General features: G+C 49.2%; 1 protein-coding gene across 2 annotated transcripts in view; it reads right to left on the reverse strand.

Annotated features, from left to right (window-relative positions):
* AGTRAP (angiotensin II receptor associated protein) overlaps positions 1-21,072 on the reverse strand; it is a 34,352-nt gene extending 13,280 nt beyond the window's left edge. The window contains exon 1 of one of the 2 annotated variants that reach the window (XM_060276270.1): positions 20,922-21,072. In XM_060276270.1, coding sequence (XP_060132253.1) covers positions 20,922-20,948 — 27 coding nt within the window. In that variant the 5' untranslated portion in view covers positions 20,949-21,072. Of the gene's footprint in view, positions 1-12,256; positions 12,350-20,921 lie in introns of those variants that run through there. The other variant, XM_060276271.1, reaches the window with a different exon arrangement.
* Positions 21,073-21,699: the final 627 nt, after the last annotated feature.

The following is a 21,699-nucleotide window of genomic DNA, read 5'->3' on the forward strand; positions in this document are numbered from 1 at the left end:
GTCATTGCTATTTACACGGAGCGATGTTGTCAGTCGGTTTCAGAACCTCCTAATGGCTTTTGGCGCGTCTTTCTCCAACACAAAAGCTTTGGCAGACCCATCCTCTTGCCCCTCCTCTTCCTGCGTAATTCTGGAGTTGGGGGGATGGGTCTTCCCCCCTTACTTGCCCCTTCCTGTCCCACCTGGGACCCTGGCTCCTTTACCTTGCCTGAGCCTCGGACACGACTTCCTGCTTCCCCACTGGAATCGGAGCTCTCCCTGCTTTCCCCTTTGCTCGGGGACGGGCTTGAACTCAGGAGGGGAGGGACTTCGCGATATCCCTTGTCCCTCACATCCACCCCCCTCCCAAGCTCTCCTTCACCCCTCCCCAGGCCCCCCCCATGTGTCGGTGACGACTGGAAGCCCAAAAACTCGGTGCTCTCCGAGCCCGTTGGTGTGAACACCTCCCCCCAGTCCTGCGAGCCCCCCCCTTCCGCCTGGGAGGACGGGAATCCCAAAAAGTCCGTGGCGTCTGAGCTGGTGGGGGTAAAAACGTTCTGCCAATCTGCTCCTTCCTCTGACTGGGTGGATCTCGGTGACACCCATACCTCATCCTCTGGTTCCTCAAACTCCGCTTCCCAGCGCCATGGTGAGCTGCTCTCCCGTGCCTCCTCCTCCTCCCCCTCCCTTTCCATGTGCCAGGGCTTGGGTCTGTGGGGAAAGAGGGCGTGAAATTCTTCCACCAAGAATTCCTCCTGTATCTGAGTGGCTGGGACCCATTCATTCTGGGACGGTGGAGCATCCTCCCATGCCATGAGGTACTCCAGTCCCCCCACCCCCCACCTTGAATCCAGGATGGCCGTGGCCTCATTGAGTTGCTCCCTGCCTTCCCTCTCCCCCCCTCCCTCGGGGGTTAGTTCGCTGTCGCGGAGCCTGCTGCTTTCCCTGTACGGCGACAGCAGCGATCTATGAAACACTGGATGCACCCTCATGTCCTCTGGCAGTGCCAGCCTGTATGCCACCGGGTTTACCTGTTGCGTGACCGTGAAGGGGCCCAGCCTTTTGGGTGCCAGCTTTTTGCACCTCCCTCTGGTGGGAAGGCCCTCCGAGGACAACCACACCTTGTCCCCCACCCTGATGACCTCCCCTTGTCGCCTGTGGCGATCTGCCCCCTTTTTGTACGCTTCCTTGGCCCTCTCCAAGTGTTCTCTGAGCTGCTGGTGCACCGTCTCCAGTTCCTCTGCCCAATCCTCAGCCTGTGGGCCCTCCTCCTCCTCCTCCTCCCTCTCCCTCTCTGGGAAAGATCTGAGGTCGCGCCCGTAATTGGCCTTAAAAGGCGACACCCCTGTGGAGACGTGCACTGCATTGTTGTAGGCAAATTCTGCTAGTGGCAAGCGATCCACCCAGTCCGTTTGCCGCTGGCTGACGTAGCATCTCAGGTACTGCTGCAGAATGGCGTTGACCCTCTCCGCTTGTCCGTTGGTCTGCGGGTGTCTAGCCGTCGACAAGCTGACCTCCACCTGCAGGAGGTTCATGAGCCGCCGCCAGAACCTGGAAACAAATTGGCGGCCACGATCCGAAATAACCCTTAAAGGTAATCCATGCAGTCTGAAAATGTGATCAACAAACAGTTTGGCTGTCTCTTCTGCCGAGACTGCCCTGGCACACGGTATAAAGTGACACATTTTGGACATGAGGTCCACCACCACCAACACTGCAGTCTTACCCCTGGACGAAGGCAGATCTGTGATGAAGTCCATGGACACCACTTCCCACGGCCTGTGTGGTGTGGCTAAGGGCTCCAGCAACCCTGGTGGCGCTGCTCTGACCACCTTCGCCCGCTGGCAGGTGGTACAGCCCCTTACATAGTCTCTAACATCTTCCCGCACCCCTGGCCACCAGAAGTGTCTCATGACTAGGTGAGTGGTCTTGTCCCTTCCAAAATGCCCCGCTGTAGGGTTGTCGTGCATCTGCTTGAGGACCGTACGTCGAAGCTGGGTGGTGGGTAGGTACAGCGCACCCTTGTAGAAAAGCAGCCCTCTGCGTTCTGCAAAGTCTTTTGCCTGCTCCCTCCCCCCTCTCAGTTCTCTGAAGATGCGGTTGGCAAATTCATCCGCTGCCGTCAGTGCTGTGAGTTCTGCCTCGCTCACCACTGCTGCTCCGCAGGACCATGCCGACGGGGGGAAAATGTGCCTTGGGGCTGGTGGCGCCTCCTCCTCCATGTACTCTGGCTTGCGGGAGAGGGCATCCGCCCTGACATTCTGCTCCCCCGGGATGTAGTGGATGGAGAAGTTGAAGTTCGAGAAGAACTCTGCCCACCGTATCTGCCGCTGGTTGAGTACCCTGGCAGTTCTCCAGAACTCCAGGTTCTTGTGGTCTGTGCACACCTGGATGGGGTGCTTGGCGCCCACCAGGAAGTGTCGCCAGTGCTGGAACGCAGCGTAGATCGCGAGAAGTTCCCTATCAAACACTGTGTAGTTGCGTTCAGGCTGTGTCAGCTTCCTGGAGAAGAAGGCACAGGGTCTCCACTCCCTGTTGGCGTCCAGTTGCAACAAAATCGCGCCCACAGCTTTTTCCGAAGCATCTGTCTCAATGCGTAGGGGCGCGTCCTGCACCACATGGAACAGGTTTTGGTCTGAGGCGAACACTCTCTTGAGGCTTTCGAACGCTGCTTGCGCCTCTGGTGTCCACTTGAACTTCTGCTTGCCTCTCAGGCAGTCCGTGATGGGAGCCGTAACGCGAGAGAAGTTCTTGATGAACTTCCTGTAGAAGTTAGCGAAGCCTAGTAGGCGTTGGGCATCTTTGCGCGTCCTGGGGCTGTGCCAGTCCAGGATGGCCTGCACCTTGTCCTTGTCCATCGCCAGCCCCTTGTCTGACAGCTTGTAGCCCAGGAAGTCCACCTCTTTGGTGTGAAACTTGCACTTCTCCAGCTTCACATACAGGTGGTTCTCCTTCAGGCGTTGCAACACCTCTCTGACATCTTTCACATGCTGCACTGGGTCATTCGAGTAGATAAGGATGTCATCTAGGAAGACCAAGCATTTCCTGAAGAGGAGGGACCCCAGGACGTGGTGCATGAAGGCCTGGAAGCATGCTGAGCCCCCTTGCAAACCGAAGGGCATCACCAGATATTCAAAAGAGCCCAGAGGCGTGAACATCGTGGTTTTCCATTCATCTCCTTCCCGGATCCTGATCAAGTTGTACGCCCCCCTTAGGTCCAGCTTGGTGAAAATCTTGCCCCTGCGTGCCGCTGTCAGGAGATCATCCACTCTGGGCATGGGGAAAGCCACTGGCTCTGTCACCGAATTCAGCCGTCTAAAGTCCACCACAAGACGGCGCTGTTGCGTGTCTTTCTTGTCCACCCAGAAGACCGGGCTGCCCCCTGCTGCCTTGCTTTCTCTGATGAACCCCCGCTTGAGGTTCTTGTCGATGAAAGCGCGCAGATCCTCCAGCTCCTGGTCTGACATGGCGTACAGCTTGGCTGGGGGTATCGTCGCCCCTGGCACCAGGTTGATCTGGCAGTCAAAAGGCCTGTGCGGGGGTAGGTGGTCGGACTCAGCTTCGCTGAAGACCTCCTGCAGGTCCCAGTACTGCTTGGGTATTGCCTCACCCCCTTTGATATGCATGGTGGCCACCGTGGCTATCGGAGGCCCCTCCCCTGGTTGGTGCTGCATGCAATGTTCCAGACAAAAGTCTGACCCAAACGTGATGCACCTCTGGTGCCAACTGATGGAGGGGTCGTGGCGCGCCAGCCAGCTCATGCCCAAGACGATGGGGGGGTCTGAGATGGTGGTGACGTTGAACGCCAGTGTCTCTGAGTGCCTTCCCACCGTCATTCTCATGGGGGGGGTTTGATGTGTGATGGCCCCTCCCAGCAGCTCCCTGCCGTCAATGGTTGCCACGTGCAGAGGAAAATCCAACTGCAAAAGCTGGATTTGGTGCTCTTCTGCAAAGCTTCTCGAGAAGAAGTTGGCGGACGCCCCACTGTCAATTAAGGCGAGGACCGTCAGGGGATAGCCATTTGGGAGCGTGAGCGTCACTTCCAGAACCACTCCTGCTCTGGGAGGGGTGGGCTGGCTCTGCACCTCTCTGTGCGGGTGGGCGGGCTGGGGCTGTTGTCTGCTGACCGTGCCTGGCTGCTGCCCCTTGTCTCCTGCAGCCAGGCTTTCCCGTTTCCCTGCTGTGGTGCTGCGTCAGTGGGGGAGGGTACCACCGTTCCCGCCTTTCCTTGCCACTCCCTGCGATGTGGGCAGTCCCTGACGAGATGCTGGGGTGAGTTGCAGAGAAAGCAATTCCCGCCCCTTCCCTCCTTGCGTCTTGGCGCCGCTGGGGTTTGAAAAGCCCGCGCGCGCGCGCTATCAATCTGCATGGGCTCCTGGTCCTGGCTGGCTCCAGGCGTGGCTTGAAAGGGTTGTTGAGGGAGTGGCTTCTCCTGCGACCGTGGGAACCAAGCCCGCTTTGCGCGCGTCGCTTGCTTGTCGTTCCACCGGGATTCCTGCCTCACCCCCACCGCCAGAGCTGCTTTGCTCAGCTGATCCATAGTACTGGGCTTTGGACCTCTCGAGAGTTCATCCTTCACCTCCTCGCTCAAACCCAAGTAAAACGCAGCTTGCATGGGAGGCGAATCCAAAACCCACCCCAGTCTGTGCACCAGCATGGTGAATTTCGCCCAATATGCGCGAACTGTCATATTTCCTTGGCGTAAATTATGCAGTTCCTCCTTAGTCTGGTCCAAATGACTATCGGACGAATACATCGTCCTCAAACCTTCTAGAAATTGTTGGACATTTTTCATGCAAGGATTCTTGGTTGCGATTAACGGTCTTAGCCACTCCCTGGCTGCTCCGGTGAGATGTTCCACAATAAACGCTACTCTGTGCTCATCATCGGGGAACTCATTCTGGTGCAGCTCAAGAGCATACACGATCTCAGTCTCAAAGCCCTGAAACTCCTTCGGGTCTCCATTGAACTTGCTTACAAGGGTCCCTGCTCTCCTTCCTGGCAGCACTTGGACTTGGGGAGCCCCTCCCGCCTTGTTTTTCTCTGCATCCAGCTTGTTTTGGAGGTCTACCGCCACCGCCCTTAAATGCTGCTCTTTTTCCTGGAGCTCTCTCACCTGTTCCGCAAGTTGTAGCCGGTCGTCCTGGACCTTCTTAGTCTCCTCTTTAGCTGCCTTCAATTCTCCCTGCGCCTGCAGCGACAGCTGTTGCAGTTCTAGCTGGGCTTGCTCAGCGATCTGCCGCCACTTCTCCGCCTCGGACACGCTCATCCCGGCAACTCCAAAGTAGCCCAAAAATGATTAGGAGGTTGCTGTCACAGTGGCCGGAGTGGACTACTTCAGAGTAACGACGCTACGCAGCTCTGCATTTTATTCTTTTATTGGTGCTGCGTATTTACAGTGCTCAAGTCATTGCTATTTACACGGAGCGATGTTGTCAGTCGGTTTCAGAACCTCCTAATGGCTTTTGGCGCGTCTTTCTCCAACACAAAAGCTTTGGCAGACCCATCCTCTTGCCCCTCCTCTTCCTGCGTAATTCTGGAGTTGGGGGGATGGGTCTTCCCCCCTTACTTGCCCCTTCCTGTCCCACCTGGGACCCTGGCTCCTTTACCTTGCCTGAGCCTCGGACACGACTTCCTGCTTCCCCACTGGAATCGGAGCTCTCCCTGCTTTCCCCTTTGCTCGGGGACGGGCTTGAACTCAGGAGGGGAGGGACTTCGCGATATCCCTTGTCCCTCACATCACCAATTCTCTTTAAAAAGCCCTAAGCAAACAGGGAAAATATGATTTTGTATATTAATCATTGAAACTGACAGTGTTTAATATATTCAACAGCTAAGCTGACAGCTTTTAAAAAAAATGTCCAATTATATTAACCAGCAACGCTTCTGGGGACGGGGGTGTTTAGCCAATATGCAACAATCATTAATAAAGACCTTGGCTAATTAAAAATCTGCCCCCCCCGCCAGCTACTCAATATGCAACATTCATTAAAAAGAACCTCAGCTAATTAAAAAAAATTCTCCTCCCCAAGCTCTGGGAATGCCCTACAGACCACCACACGATTAACACGGAGACCCTCTGCAAACACAGCTGGACTTTTGACAAAATTAATTGCCCCCTTATGGCTTACAGAATGAAAAACTGGAAGGGGGTGGTGGTCTCTGCCGGCAGGAACCTGGCAAACATTTTATAACCTTTGATGCTTGTGGGTTTGGGGGGGGGTGTTTTTTGATGCGAGGGGAGGGAAAGAAACTCTCACAAACAAGGCATTAACACTGGTCTGCAAGGAGTCAGGAATAGCTGGGAGTTTTAGAATTCCTCAAGGCCTTCTTGAATTTCTTCCCTTCCCGAAACTCAGAGAGTAGGATTTTGACAACCTACCGGTATTTGCAAATTGATCTACAGTATAAGCACACACAACCTCTCCCTCAAGGCTGCAAGGGAGGACCCAATGAGGCATAGCTGCCAAGTTTTCGCTTTTCTCGCGAGGAAGCCTATTCAGCATAAGGGAAAATCCCTGTAAAAAAGGGATAACTTGGCAGCTATGCCAATGAGGAGATGCCAAAAAATGGAGATTAGGGACCCAGGTGGCGCTGTGGTTAAACCACTGAGCCTAGGGCTTGCTGATCAGAAGGTCGGCGGTTCGAATCCCTGTGACGGGGTGAGCTCCCGTTGCTTGGTCCCAGCTCCTGCCAACCTAGCAGTTCGAAAGCACATCAAAATGCAAGTATATAAATAGGAACCGCTACAGTGGGAAGGTAAACGGCGTTTCCATGTGCTGCTCTGGTTTTCCAGAAGCGGCTTTGTCATGCTGGCCACATGACCTGGAAGCTGTACGCCGGCTCCCTCGGCCAATAATGCGAGATGAGCGCGCAGCCCCAGAGTCGGTCACGACTGGACCTAATGGTCAGGGGTCCCTTTACCTTTACCTTTACAAGCACACACAACCTCTCCCTCAAGGCTGCAAGGGGGGACCCAATGAGGAGATGCCAAAAAATGGAGATCAACTTTCAAGGCCACCACAAAGGCCTTTGTTTTATTCATTATTGGCTGCAGACAAAACAAAACAGACCCATAAAAACCCCCAGAGCTAAGACTCTTATGATCTCCCAGGAGCTGCCTTGTCTTTCTCTGACATCACAGCAGCTAAGCCAATAGCAGCTAGATAGGGCACATCCTCACTTATGACTTTTAGGTGTCTCTTGAAACTTGCTTGTTGTTTTTTTTAATGACAACAGCCCTGTGCAATTTTCTTTTTTAAAAAAATTGTGAGTAGCTAGTCATTTTAATGGTTGTTTTGTGCTGCTCTTAATGCTTAAAAAAAACCCACACAAAACTGATATTGCTGCAAGCTGCTCTAATATTTTGTTAGAGGGTGGTATATAAATACTTTTGTAAATTAATAAACACCTGCTTTCCACTTCTCACCCTAGTGGGACCAGCAAATGAAACTGACCTACTAGAACAGGGGTCCCCCAAACTGCGGCCCTCCAGATGTTTTGGCCTACAACTTCCATGATCCCTAGCTAACAGGACCAGTGGCCGGGGATGATGGGAATTGTAGTCCAAAATATCTGGAGGGCCGAAGTTTGGGGGTGCCTGTGCTAGAACTTCAGGACCTAGATGCAGCACCATGAATCTAAAAGAACAAGTATTTCACACTGCACTCAAGGAACAATAAAATAAAAACCAGCATTTTGGGGAAAGTTACTACTTCCATGAGTTATGCATCAGCAGATATATTTTGCATTCTTTCAGGGAGCTCTTCAAAAGGCAGGTTTGCAAAGCAATCTGGATTACACTTTTATTTTCATTTTTAAGAAAACCCCAGAATGACAAGACCAGTGACTGGTCACGATTGGGCAAATCTGGGGAACACAAAGACACCAGAGAGGACACAGAGAGAGAAGTGAATGAATGATGGTTTTTTCCCCAGCTCAGGAACTAGTGAAGTAATCACTGGTCATCATGTAAAAGGAATCCAACCCAAAACAATCTGTTCCCTACCTTCTTTTTGATTCCCTGTTTGCTCGGTCAGTTGCCATTTCCTTGTTCTCTTTGCCTAGGTGTTCCTTTTCAAATTCGAGAAAGGACACCACCACCAACTCTCAAAAATGTGCCAAGTGGTCGGGACAAGGATAGCCTAACTTCTGGTAACCTCTAGATTACTGAAACATACTGAAACCATCTGAAGATGGTTTGGAAATTTCAGCTGGTGCAGAATTCGGCAGCCAAGTTGCTCACCCGAGGCAAGATGGTTTGAGCACATAATGCCAAACCTGGCCCGACTGCACTGACTGCCAATTGGTTTCCAGGTCCAATTCAAAGTGTTTTGACCTATAAAGCCTTAAACAGCTCAGGACCACAATACCCCGAGAGCCGCCTCTCCCCATATAAACTGACCTGGACCCTGTGATCATCATCTGAGGCCCTTCTTCCTCTGCAAGCGGTCCAGAGGGTGGCAACACGAAAACAGGGTCTTTTCTGCAGTGGCTCCCCATTTGTGGAATGCTCTCCCCAGGGAGGCTCACCAGGTGCCTTCATTACATCTCTTTAGGTGCCAGGCGAAAAGGTTTATCTGGCCTTTTCTATGTGCCTGCGGGAGGGGAGTTATTGATTTTGTTTTTGTTTATTATGTATTCTGTGCTTTCATTTTGTATTTTTATATTGGGAACTGTCCTGTGATCTTTGGATGAACGGCAGTATACAAATTTAATAAATAAGAACAAAATAAGAACAACTATTTAATAAGTGCCCAAGTTTGATTTTCTCCTCTTCCCTCCCTATCCCTGTTTCCTTTTATGCCGTTTATTTATTTCTATATGTGTATTGCAAGCCTGCCTTGTTTTGACTGATTGTATGCAAGCCAAGCTGGAAGCCTTTCTGGCTGGAAATGCTATGTAAATAAACAAATGTGAGGATAATGACACTCTTAAATACTAGAACTTGAGACCATCCAGTGAAGCTGAATGTTGGAAGACTCAGAGCAAATAAAAGAAAGGCCTTGTCTGCATGGCACAGAGTTAATCTATGGAACTCACTCCCACAGGAGGCAGCGACAGCCTTAAAAGGACTGCTTTAAAAGAGGATTGGACAAATTCATGGTAAAGGTAAAAAAGGTAAAGGACCCCTGGACAGTTAAGTCCAGTCAAAGGCGACTCTGGGGCTGTAGTGCTCATCCTGCTTTCAGGCCGAGGGAGCCGGCGTTTGTCCGCAGACAGCTTTCCGGGTCATGTGGCCAGCAGGACTAAACCGCTTCTGGCGCAACGGGACACTGTGACGGAAGCCAGAGCACACGGAAACGCCGTTTGGCTTCCTGCCACAGTGGTACCTATTTATCTACTTGCACTGGCGTGCTTTCGAACTGCTAGGTTGGCAGAAGCTGAGACAGAGCACCCCGTCGCGGGGATTCGAACCGCCAACCTTCCATTTGGCAAGCCCAGGAGACGGCTATGGATGGCTACTGGTCCTGAGGTCTATGCTCTGCCTCCTAGGGCTGCCACCTTTGGTCAGGCAAAATACAGGATGGGTCAGGGGGGGGCTTGGGGGGGCGCACACACTCATGATACCAAATGCTCCACCTTCCTGTCTCCCTCACCACCCTGGCCCCGCTTTTCCCCTTGGCTCACGAGGATGCGCAGGGGCCAGAGGTAGACGGCCGGTTCCCACGGGCGACGAGCTGAGCCGCAGCTCCAGCCTCTCGCCTATGCTGGCGTTGGAAGAGACTCGAGTGCAGAGAGAGGAGGAGAGGTCAGGTCAGGTCAGGGCGGTGGAGAGGGCCAAGCAGTGGCGGACCTAGGTCCTAAAACAGGGTGACCCCGTATTTCTAGGGACGGGTGGCAACCCTAGCTTCCAACGTTGGTACTGTAAATCTTCTGAAAATTCTGAATACCAATTGCTGGGAATCACAGGAGAGGAAAATGCCCTTGACCTGGATTCCTGCTTCCAATTGGGGCATCTGGTTGGTCACTGGGAGAACAGGATGCTGGACTAGGTGGACCACTGGTCTGATCCAGCAGGACTTTCAGTCTTCTGTTATCAGTAAGTCCTTGCTTATTTAACGTTGGATACACACACACACACACACACACACAGAGAGAGAGAGAGAGAGAGAGAGAGAGAGAGAGAGAGAGAGAGAGAGAGAGAGAGACTTCCCCAAAGAAAATATACAATTTTATCTAGCCTCGAGGCAGGAAAAAAAATCAGCTGATTGGGAGTTTGCTGGCAGCCCTAGAAGAATGTAGGGGGCAGGCATGTATTTACGTAAAAGATAAGAATTCCCTTGTTGGGGACTGGGCCAAAAAGCTCTGGAGACCAGCTTCCAGTTGTCAGCCAGAAATCATAAACGGGGCACAGAGATAAAAGCTCCTGTGTCGATTTTTTTTCCTGAAGCAACTGCTAATTCAGAGGTATACTGTCCCTGAACAAGGAGGCTCAATCGGTTCAGCTTTGTTTCCTGGAGACAGGGGCACAACGCTAGCAAGCATCTCTGCAAACGCTTGTCCACTTTGCTCATGGTCAGTCCCAACGACTCATCAAGGGGAAATACTTTAATCTGCAGTTTAAGGCTTCAGTTCTACACAGCACTCACTCACCTGGGAGCAAGCCCCGCTGAATTTACTTCTTAGTATGTATTACAGGGCTAAAGGTAAAGGGACCCCTGACCATTAGGTCCAGTCGTGACCGACTCTGGGGTTGCGCGCTCATCTTGCATTATTGGCCAAGGGAGCCGGCGTACAGCTTCCAGGTCATGTGGCCAGCATGACAAAGCCGCTTCTGGCGAACCAGAGCAGCACACGGAAACGCCGTTTACCTTCCCGCCAGAGCGGTTCCTATTTATCTACTTGCATTTTGACGTGCTTTCGAACTGCTAGGTTGGCAGGAGCTGGGACCGAGCAACAGGAGCTCACCCCGTCACAGGGATTTGAACCGCCGACCTTCTGATCGGCAAGCCCTAGGCTCAGTGGTTTAACCCACAGAGCCACCTGGGTCCCTCCACAGAGCCACCTGGGTCCCTACAGGTTATTACAGGGCTACTGAACCTTTAATGGTGTTATAAGAATTTTGAGGTCATATATATATATATATATAATAATTGTTCATAAAACATGTACATGAATGTACAGAAACATGTCTGAAGCAGCACAGGAAGACAGGCCTGACTGACACCATTTTGACTCTCTCTGACCAGGTGTTCCTCTGCAAGGAAGAAGTGGGGTGGGGGGAACCTTCTCATTGTCTCAGGAATTAAAGTGATAATCCCTGGCATCCTGATACCTGACTGCCAGACAAAAGGGTGTGATTAACTTGGCTGGGAAACAGGGAAATGTAAATATCTCTCAATTTTGTTGATTAGGTTTTGGGGGCAGGGGGCAGGGTCCAGGATGCTCAGATTACTGCCACCAGACCTCCCCGTTCATGATGTGCCTATGATGAATCTAGGGAGGGGGGGTCTTGGGCTACACCCCTTCTGTGACATATGGATGATGCTTCTGGGGGGTGGGCTGAAACCAATTTCAAATTTCTTTTTAAGGGAAAGACATCTTTGTTTGGGGTTCCTTCCTTGTTCTCCTGTGTGAGAGGAAGGACCCTGTTGCAACAGCAAAAATAAAAGTGCCTTGCTTCGTACGTCCTGGTTTGGTCTCTGTTATTTGGTGGGCAGGAGACGCTTAAATTCGTCTGCTTGCCTGGATCCTTGAGCTCTCCCTGGGTCAAGATCCATTTCTCTGGGTTCATAGGAACCAGCTTAAATTTTACAACAATGGCAGCAGGAAACAACTCTTAATGGTGCACAAGCTTCATCCTCTGGCTATCTCGACATCCTAGTTTCAATCCCCTGATTCATGCAAAGAGGGTTGCCTCTTAAGGAGCAGGCTTTGGATCTCGGGAAGCTTCTGACTCAGATTTCTTGCTTCTCTCAAAATCTCCTTAAAAATGAATGCTGCAGGGATTTTAGGATTCGCCAAATAAGAAAATCACACCCACCCCACTCTTTTGGGGATTCCCTCCTCCCATAAAAGGGGGAGATATATAAGCAAACTCTGCTTAGACGTGGGGGTGGGGGAGGGAAAGAAAATCTGTTTTTAGTAGCACTTACATTTTAATAATTAACCAAACCGATCCTAGCACAGAATCTTTGATTTGCAAGGCTGCCAAAAAACAATGCAGTTTTAAATTCTGCCTCACAATGCCCTCCCCAAAAACTTCCATATAAAGTTAAGAGCCATGCTCTCGCTCTCTAAATTTCAACAGGCACTATCCACTGAGAAACCTTACCTGCACATTTATGAGTTGACACGGAGGAAGCTAGAAAGCTAACACATCAAGGAAGAGGACCTGTTAGCATTTTCACCCCTCCCAATGTGAGAATCAGAAAGTCTCCAGAGAGAGAAGTGGGCGGGAACTGTTCCTTCACTCAATTGCCTTCCTGACTCAGCTAATTTAGTAAGGCGTGGTATTGCTATATTGCTATGTAGCTGTTGTGAGTACTCTGGCTCTCTGTTATGCTGTGTGTTTGTAGTGAGAGCTGTTTGTATCAGCCTATGTATATATTTTGTAAATAGCTTGAAGTAATAAAAGAGGATTAAAAACCTCTGCCGCAGATCCATTGTTTATTGAAGCAGGAGGTGCTCCAGTCGTCCTGTTAGCCCAGTTGGGGCAGAAGAGGGACTGAAGACATGGATATAACCTCATAAAACTATCATATGGTAGCAGAGGATGGTTTGTGCGGATGCATGAGTTGCGCAGTGGATGCGTGCTTTGCTGTGTCGCTTGGCTGCTGAGAGGTAGGACGGTTTTGCTGATCCAGTTTTCCTCTGATGCTGTACATCGTCTCCAGGCCTGGATGAGCTGTTGCTGCTGTTGGCTGGACGGAGTTCTGATGCTGCACATTGCCAAGTCGTAAGCTGTTTAATTTCAAGCTGGTTTACAGAGAGGCATGCTTAAAGCTGCCAAAAAGATAAGAGACGCTTTTCCAGTTTGCCTAAATTAATTGTGCTGAAAGGGGGAGTGAAGTTGCTGGGAGAGTCAAGGCTTTTTGTGTTGCACGAAGGGAAGTGTCTTGCTGTTAATTTAAAACGCAGACATGGCTTCTGCACATATCAGCCAAATGGCCCTGTCTTTTCCTCTCCTGACGCCAGAAACGTACCCTACCTGGCAAGTTAAAATGAAGGCACTTTTACAAAGAGAAAAGCTTTATCATACCATAGAGGATGATGCCCCCGATGAGACTGATGATGATTGGGCAGCCTGGCATGAGGCAGACATGAGAGCCAGGGGGACAATTGTTTTGAGTGTCTCAGACCATTTGTTGGTCAATTTAGAGAATGAGGAGACTGCAAAGGCTGTTTGGAATAAACTTAAAGATATGCATCTACGTCAAAATGCAGGCTCAACTGTGTTATTTTTTAAGAAACTATGTAGGCTGGAGCTGCAGAAAGATGGCGATTTGCCCAGCCACCTGGCTCAATTAAAACGTCTCAGACAGGACCTTGCCCAGAGAGACTTGAATTTGTCAGAGGCTGTTTTTGCAATGCTCATGATAAATAGCCTAGATGAGTCGTATGATGCAGTTGCTACTCAGCTATCCACATTGCCTAATGATCGTTTAACAGAGGATCATGTATCTGCTGTGCTCATGAATGAATGGGATCGCAGACAAACGGCAAGAGAGAATCGAGGCAAAGTTATTGAGAGTGTTTTCAAGCCTTCAGCAGGAGAAAGTGAAACTTCTGCTAAAGCTCTTAAAACTCTACGCTGCTACTCTTGTGGTGAATTTGGGCATTACAGGAATCGATGTAGGAAGACTTTAAAGCAAAAGGACAACTTCAAAGGCAGAGGGGGAGGAGGCCGAAAACCCCAAGGACCAGCTGCATCAAAAGCTTTGGTCTCACGTTGCTCTAAAAAACTCAAACGTTCTGTTTTTATTGTCGACTCAGGAGCAACCCGGCATGTTGCCAATAATAAAGACCTCTTTGTTCATCTGGAGAACCAGGGAGGAGCCATTCATCAAGCAGACGGGTCGTCAATTAAGAGTTTGGCTCAGGGTACTGTGTTTTTGCAGAGCCTAAATGCAACAGTTAGCAATGTTATGTATGCTCCTCATTTGCAGGATAATCTCCTAAGCGTTTCTCAGTTAGACGCTCTAGGATTTAAAGTGGTGTTTGAAAACTCTCGGTGCGAAATTCTTCGAGATAACAAACTCATTCTTTATGCCAAGTGTGTTGATGGTTTATATGTATTGCCTTTTGTTACAGGTGCAGCTGCTAAAGCAACTAGAGAAACTGAAAAGGCATGCTGTAACATATCAGTAGATAAGAATGAGAAAATGCATAACCACTGTATTCATGATTATCACCGTTTGTTTGGTCATTTGCATTTCCAAGCAGTGGCAAAAATGCAAAATATGGTTGAGGGCATGAAAGTCCAAAAGTGTCCTTACCACATGAAATGTGTTTCTTGTGCAGAGAATAAGATTAGACAAGCTCCCAAAGGTACAAAGTCTGGGAGGGAAGTAAAAAAACCTTTTGAGATGGTGCATGCAGATTTGGTTGGACCTCTAGCGCTCTCTAGAGGCAACTCACGTTACTTCATGGTTCTGATTGATTCTTATTCCAAATATGTTTGGGTTTATGTACTGCAGAAAAAGTCTGAAGCCTTTTTAAGGTTCAAACAGTTTTGTGCATGGCTAAAAAATGTGCACAATGAGCAGGTGCGTCACTTTTACAGTGACAAAGGTGGAGAGTTTTGTTCAGAGCAATTTGAAAGCTTTCTTGCTGAACAGGGTATAGAGCACATGACTGCCACGCCCAGATCTCCATGGATGAATGGTTTATGTGAAAGAGTAAACCAAACCTTGCAACAAGGTATTAAAACTCTGTTGCACGATTCAGGCCTACCCAATCCCTTTTGGGGGGAAGCTTTATCGTGCTTTACGTATGTTTATAACAGAAGATATCAGTCAGCCATTGGTTGCACCCCATATGAAATGCTGTTTGGAAAAAAACCATTTGTGAAGCATTTGAAAATTTTTGGTTCAGAAGTGTGGGTGCATACTTTGCAAAATGACAAACTGAGTAAATGTGGTCAACATGGCATCTTTCTAGGGTACGAGAAAGGTTCATATCGTGTGCTAATGACAGACACGAAAACAATTAGGTTGACCAGAAGTATGGATTGTAACCCAAAATGGGACAAAGTTGGTATTTTTCAGTGCTACCCCATTTCTGGTGATGATAACACAAAGCCAGAAAAGAAAGAGGCAGATCCTGTTACTGCTGATGAATCTAGCGTTAGTGAGGAATCTGACACTGACACAGACTATCAGAGTGCAAAAGCCTCAGTTAAACAGACAGATGAATCAGACACTGATGTAGATGTACAACCTTTGTTTACAGTGGGTCACCATTCTCCCAAGGAGGAAATGGACCCAGAGGATCTGAGAATTTTGCGCAGGTCCGAAAGAGCCACCAAGGGGAAACCGCCAAAGCGATTTTCCAAAGAGTTTGCAAAAGCTGTCATTACTAGCGACTCAGATACAGTGTTTGAACCAGCCAGCTACAAAGAGGTTCAAAACTTGTCCGCAAAGGATGCTGAACCTTGGCTTAATGCCATGAAATCTGAGTTAAAATCCCTGAAACAAAATGAGACATGGGAATTGGTTCCAAAAGAACCAGGTATGAAATTTGTAGACAGCAGGTGGATTTTCAAAGTAAAAACGGACCAGCATGGTAAAGTTGCCAGATATAAAGCCAGGTTAGTGGCACGTGGTTTTTCTCAGATACCTGACCAGGATTACCATGAGACGTACTCACCAACAGTCAGATTTGAGAGTGTTAGACTCTTAATGAAACTTGCTGCTGAAGAAGGCATGACTATATCGCATCACGACGTAAATACTGCCTTTTTGTACGGAATTCTTGATGAGAATATTTATATGCTGCCACCAGATGGAGAGCAAGTCAAAAAGGGAATGGTGTGCAAGTTAAAAAAATCCCTATATGGTTTGAAGCAAAGTGCTCGTTGCTGGCACACTAAACTAACTGAAGTGTTGTTTTCTTTAGGATTCCAACAAGGAAAGGCTGATTCTTGTGTTTTTGTGAAAGAATGTAATCAACAAAAGCTATTTTGTATTTGCTTCGTTGATGATATCTTATTTCTGTGGAAAGATATTAATATTTACAAAAGCACTCTTGGGAAGTTGCAGAAGCATTTCGACATGAAAGATCTAGGGGAAGTCAGTAATTATCTCTCTCTGGAAGTGGAGAGAAATGAGAAGGGTGATGTTTTGCTGCACCAAACATGCAAAATCAATGAATTGCTGAAAAAGTTAAACCTGACTGATGCAAATGCTGTAGATACCCCTATGGTCACAGGTTTCCAACATGACACAAATGCTGAGGCATTTTCTGACACCACATTGTTCCGGAGTGTGTTAGGCAAGCTCAGTTTTGTAGCAAGGTGTACCAGGCCAGACATTGCCATTGGTGTGAATTTGCTCAGCAGATATGCTAATCAGCCCACAGTATCTGACTGGAAAGCTTTAAAACGCATAGTTAGATATTTAAAGGGCACTATGCACTATCGGTTAAGACTTTCAAGCCAAAAATCAGGAGGTCTTGAAATCTATGCAGACGCCAGTTTTGGCAGTGACTCAATGGATGGAAAGAGTACATCAGGCGTGTGTTATCTGTACAATCAGTGCTTGTTTGATTGGAATTGTAAAAAGCAAGCAACAGTGAGCACGAGTTCATGTGAAGCGGAACTCAATGCTCTAACTCTATCGCTTATGAATGTAGAGTGGTTATTGCAGCTATGTCAAGATATGAGAATAAAGGTTTCGTGTCCAATTCCAGTTTATCAGGACAACAAAGCCTGCATAGCGTTGATCCAATCAGAAGGGTGCAAGCAGAAAACAAAACATTTACAGATTAAAATGCACCGCGCCAGAGAATGTATTCAAGAAGGAGTTGTTAAAGTTACTTATGTGCCAGGGAAAGAAATTCCTGCCGATGCTTTAACTAAAGCTGTGAACAAGGAACAACTGGATGTGTATGTTAAGAAATTACAGTTGTGTTAAAGTTCTCTCAAAGGTCGGTTTGAAAAGGGGGAGTATGTTAGCATTTTCACCCCTCCCAATGTGAGAATCAGAAAGTCTCCAGAGAGAGAAGTGGGCGGGAACTGTTCCTTCACTCAATTGCCTTCCTGACTCAGCTAATTTAGTAAGGCGTGGTATTGCTATATTGCTATGTAGCTGTTGTGAGTACTCTGGCTCTCTGTTATGCTGTGTGTTTGTAGTGAGAGCTGTTTGTATCAGCCTATGTATATATTTTGTAAATAGCTTGAAGTAATAAAAGAGGATTAAAAACCTCTGCCGCAGATCCATTGTTTATTGAAGCAGGAGGTGCTCCAGTCGTCCTGTTAGCCCAGTTGGGGCAGAAGAGGGACTGAAGACATGGATATAACCTCATAAAACTATCAGGACCTGTGCCCAGAAATCATCCTGATGAGCTAGGTTTCTACATATAGAGTACTCTATGGAAGGGGGCAACATTAATAAAGGACATCTACCATTATGTGCATTTTGCTAACCAGGTAAAATCAGCTCAGCAGGCAGGCACACTGAGAAGCCGAGGGACGCATCTTATATTGGTGCTGTGTAATAAGTACACCTTCAGCATGACCCTGCAAGGTAGGCCACCGTCACCTCCATTTGATAGAAAGAAAAAACCTAGCTAGCTACTCAAAGCCAAATAACAAGTCTGCAGCAAATTAAGACGGCATTCAAACTCACGCCTGACAACTTCAACTTCTTATATCACACCAAACCATGGTTTGGAAATTTAAATGATGGTACAGCACACATGTCAGCAACACAGAGCTGGCATCTGGCCCTCAGGGGGGTTTCAGAGCAGGGCCCCCTCCCCGGGTGCCCCAGTGGTACTTTCCGTGTGCCTCTTGCACATGCAAATGAGAGCGCGCTAAAATCACCAGCCACAGCCTCCAGACACTCCCCCCTGGCATGCGGCCCCCAACTGCCCATCCATCATTGCAAGTGGCCCTCAAGGGAGGTTGCCCACCCCCAATATAGCGGAATGTACAAACTGCTCATCCCAAGCTTGCAATCAACTGTTAAACCAGAACAACCACCCGTGGTCTGAAGTTGGTTTTACTGGGAGCCAATGTAGGTCTTTCAGGACCAGTGTTACGTGGTCTCGGCGGCCGCTCCCAGCCACCAGTCTAGCTGCCACATTCTGGATTAGTTGTAATTTCCGGGTCACCTTCAAAGGTAGCCCCACGTAGAGCGCATTGCAGTATTCCAATCAGGAGATAACCAGAGCATGCACCACTCTGTAAGACGCTCTTGTTTGTATCTCTGGAAGTGCAAACCATGATGGCGTGGGGTTTATGGTTCCAATCTACCATTTTGGATACCGGATATCATTTGTGATACCAGGCTAAAGGACAGAAGCAGGATAGTTTTCGATATTGAGACAAAAATGTATTAAATGTGAACGCGGATTAAAATTTCCTACTTGTGGGGATTCTGGAGTAATTGGAGGATGTGCTGCTTTTACTAGAAAGATTTTTACCTCGTTATTTCAAGGATGTACTCAGTATCTACAAAAACCCAGGGATATAAAGCAAAAAAACAAGGCAGCATTAGAACCTTGCAGGCCTTTTTCCACCTGCCCTGACTGACTCCAGCTACAAAAGCTGAACAGGCTGATGAACAGACTCTTAGGTTGGGGTATTGTTTAGGGGGAGTTTGTTGCTGTTATTTATATTATTTTTTGTATCTTTGTTTTAGATCTTATTATGATTTATGTGGAAATAGTTCAATTTCGTTGCGTATTTTTAATGTTTATTGTTTATGACTATTTTTGTTATGTCTGTAATGACGTATTTTTTCATGCTGTGTAAGCCGCCTTGAGCATGGTTTGAACTATGGAAAGGCAGCATACAAATAAAATGATGTAGGTATGTTAGCCCAACCTAAGAACGGAACCTTTAACGCCATCAGGTCTTCATGTGATTACCTCCAAACTTACCCACAAGCATTGCAGGTTTTGTTTGCCCCTAGAGCTCACAATCCACGCCAGAGACAGCAATAAAAACTGCCACTAACAGGAATTTTGTGGGTCATGGCCGAGTGCGGATTTCGACATATTGGAGGACGATGTTTTGCATCACATGGGGTATCGGGGTGGGGAGGAGTTTCTTGGAGAAGGCTGAAATATCTGAACGGTTGTCACGTGGCAAGCTCGTTTTCTGCTGCTCCAGAGGCTAGGATGTGAGCCGATAAGATTCAAATGGGAAGAAAGGCAATCCCAACTAAATATTTGAAAGAACTTTCTGGTGGTCAGAGCTGTTCGACAGTGGAAGGGACTCCCTCGGGAGGTGGTAGTAGGCTCTCCTTCCTTGGAGGTTTTTAAGCAGAGGTTGGATGGCCTTCTGTCAGGGATCCTGCAGCTATGATTCCTGCATTGCAGGGGGGTTGGACTAGATGGCCCTTGGGGGTCCCTTCCAACTCTACCATTCTTTGATTCTATGAAGCCGTCCGAGTACATCAGCCCGGGTGTAGGGTCAGAAAAAATCCAAAGGGGAAAGTGGCAAGCTGCTTCATTGGGAAACATATACCGGCTAGGAAATAGTTCCACAGGTGGGGTGGGAAATGGATGTCTTTCTGCAGAAAAGAGGGGTCAGTTTTTGTGTCATGAATCTCCTAAGCAAGAGTAATGGAGCTGCCCAGAGCGACTGAGGCAACCCAGTCAGATGGGCAGGGTACAAATAAATTATTATTATTATGGCGTGCATATTTAGAGAACCAGTGCACAAACGTTGCACATGGATGGACATTCAGTACCCAAAACCCGGATGCAATGGAAGAGCAGGGAACGATCCCAGGCACACCCTCCCACTCCCAGAAATGCACCAGCCATTCCTCGCTTACTTATCTTTTACAAGGAAAAGAATAGAAGAAAGTATTTCAATGTGTGTCTTACAAACCATTGCCTATAACAAAGAATATGTGTTCTAAGCATCAACTCCTGTAGGAAACTTCCCAGGCTGCCAAATATACAAGTTGCCCCGGGGTGCGTCTGCTTACTAGCATTGCCAACTTACTAAAACCATGTTCTCGGGCACACACGCCCAGTCTGCGAGGCAGCACATTGCAGGAGTTAGCATGTCAGTCTCGGCCCAGGGTTCGAATGACTTACTACTTGGCCATGAAGTTCACTGGGTGACGTTGGGCCAGTCACTCTCAACCTAGGCCTACCTCGCAGGCTTGTTGTGGGAGATTAACTAGTTACTAGGAGAACCATGCCAACACTGAGATCCAGCGCCGAGGGCCTTCTGGCGGTTCCCTCGCTACAAGAAGCCAAGTTACAGGGAACCAGGCAGAGGGCCTTCTTGGTAGTGGCACCCACCCTGTGGAATGCCCTCCCACCAGAGGTCAAAGAGAATAACAATTACCAGACCTTTAGAAGGCATCTTAAGGCAGCCCTGTTTAGGGAAGCTTTTAATGTTTGATGGATTTCTGTATTTTAATATTTTGTTGGAAGCCGCCCAGAGTGGCTGGGGGAACCCGGCCAGATGGGTGGGGTATAAATAATTATTATTATTATTATTATTATTATTACCACCTTGAGCTCCATGGCTCAAAAGGTGGCATATAAACGCAAGCAACCACTCCATTCCCCAGCCTCTTACCTGGACACCAGCCCATCTTTGACACACCCACTGCCTTCCGCGAAGCCCCCCCCCCCAGCCCTTTCTCTTGCGCCCCCGGACACACCTGTCTCTTCAATTGCCAACTGCACCCACGTACAAGGCCTTGCACCCTCCCTTGCGCACGAGCCCCTCTCCTAGGGGAAAGCCCCTTGCGCAACCGCGCCTCGCACCTCCTCCTTCCACGCTCGCTTTCCTCTCCTGCGCCTACCTTCAGGTTCACCGCAGGCACTTCCATGACGCTCCGCCAGCCGCCCGAGCGCAGCGTTCGCGCGCGCCGCTTCTGGCTCCCAAATTCGACTTGGCATCACTTCCTCGCCTTCCGTTTTTCCCTTCCCGGCCGGGCTCCGCCCCGTCCTGCCCTGCCGCGGACCCGTGACTCCCTCCAGGCGGAGAGGGAGGGAGGGAGGCTCCTCCTTCGGCAACAAGGGCAGCGCCAAAGCCCGGCCAGCTCCAGGAACCGGAGCCGCTCCGGAGTGGCGCCCCTTTTAGCAACAGCAGCTGCGCCACCGCCGCTCTCTGGCTCAGAGCATTGCCACCTCCTGTGATGCGAAGGGGCCTCACTCTGAGCATGTACGGAGAGCGTTTCCCGCTTCCCCCCAAGTAAGGATTTCAAGGCTGGTACCCCAGAACACAGGGACCCAGGTGGCGCTGTGGGTTAAACTACAGAGTCTAGGGCTTGCTGATCAGAAGGTTGGCAGTTCGAATCCCTGCGACGGGGTGAGCTCCCATTGCTCGGTCCCAGCTCCTGCCAACCTAGCAGTTCGAAAGCACATCAAAGTGCAAGTAGATAAATAGGAACCGCTACAGCGGGAAGGTAAACGGCGTTTCCGTGTGCTGCTCTGGTTCGCCAGAAGCAGCTTTGTCATGCTGGCCACATGACCCGGAAGCTGTCTGCGGACAAACGCCGGCTCCCTCGGCCTATAGAGTGAGATGAGCGCCGCAACCCCAGAGTCGGACACGACTGGACCTGATGGTCAGGGGCCCCT

The sequence above is a fragment of the Zootoca vivipara genome, chromosome 6 (genome assembly GCF_963506605.1).
Source record: "Zootoca vivipara chromosome 6, rZooViv1.1, whole genome shotgun sequence".
In the NCBI taxonomy this organism is placed as follows: Eukaryota; Metazoa; Chordata; class Lepidosauria; order Squamata; family Lacertidae; genus Zootoca; species Zootoca vivipara.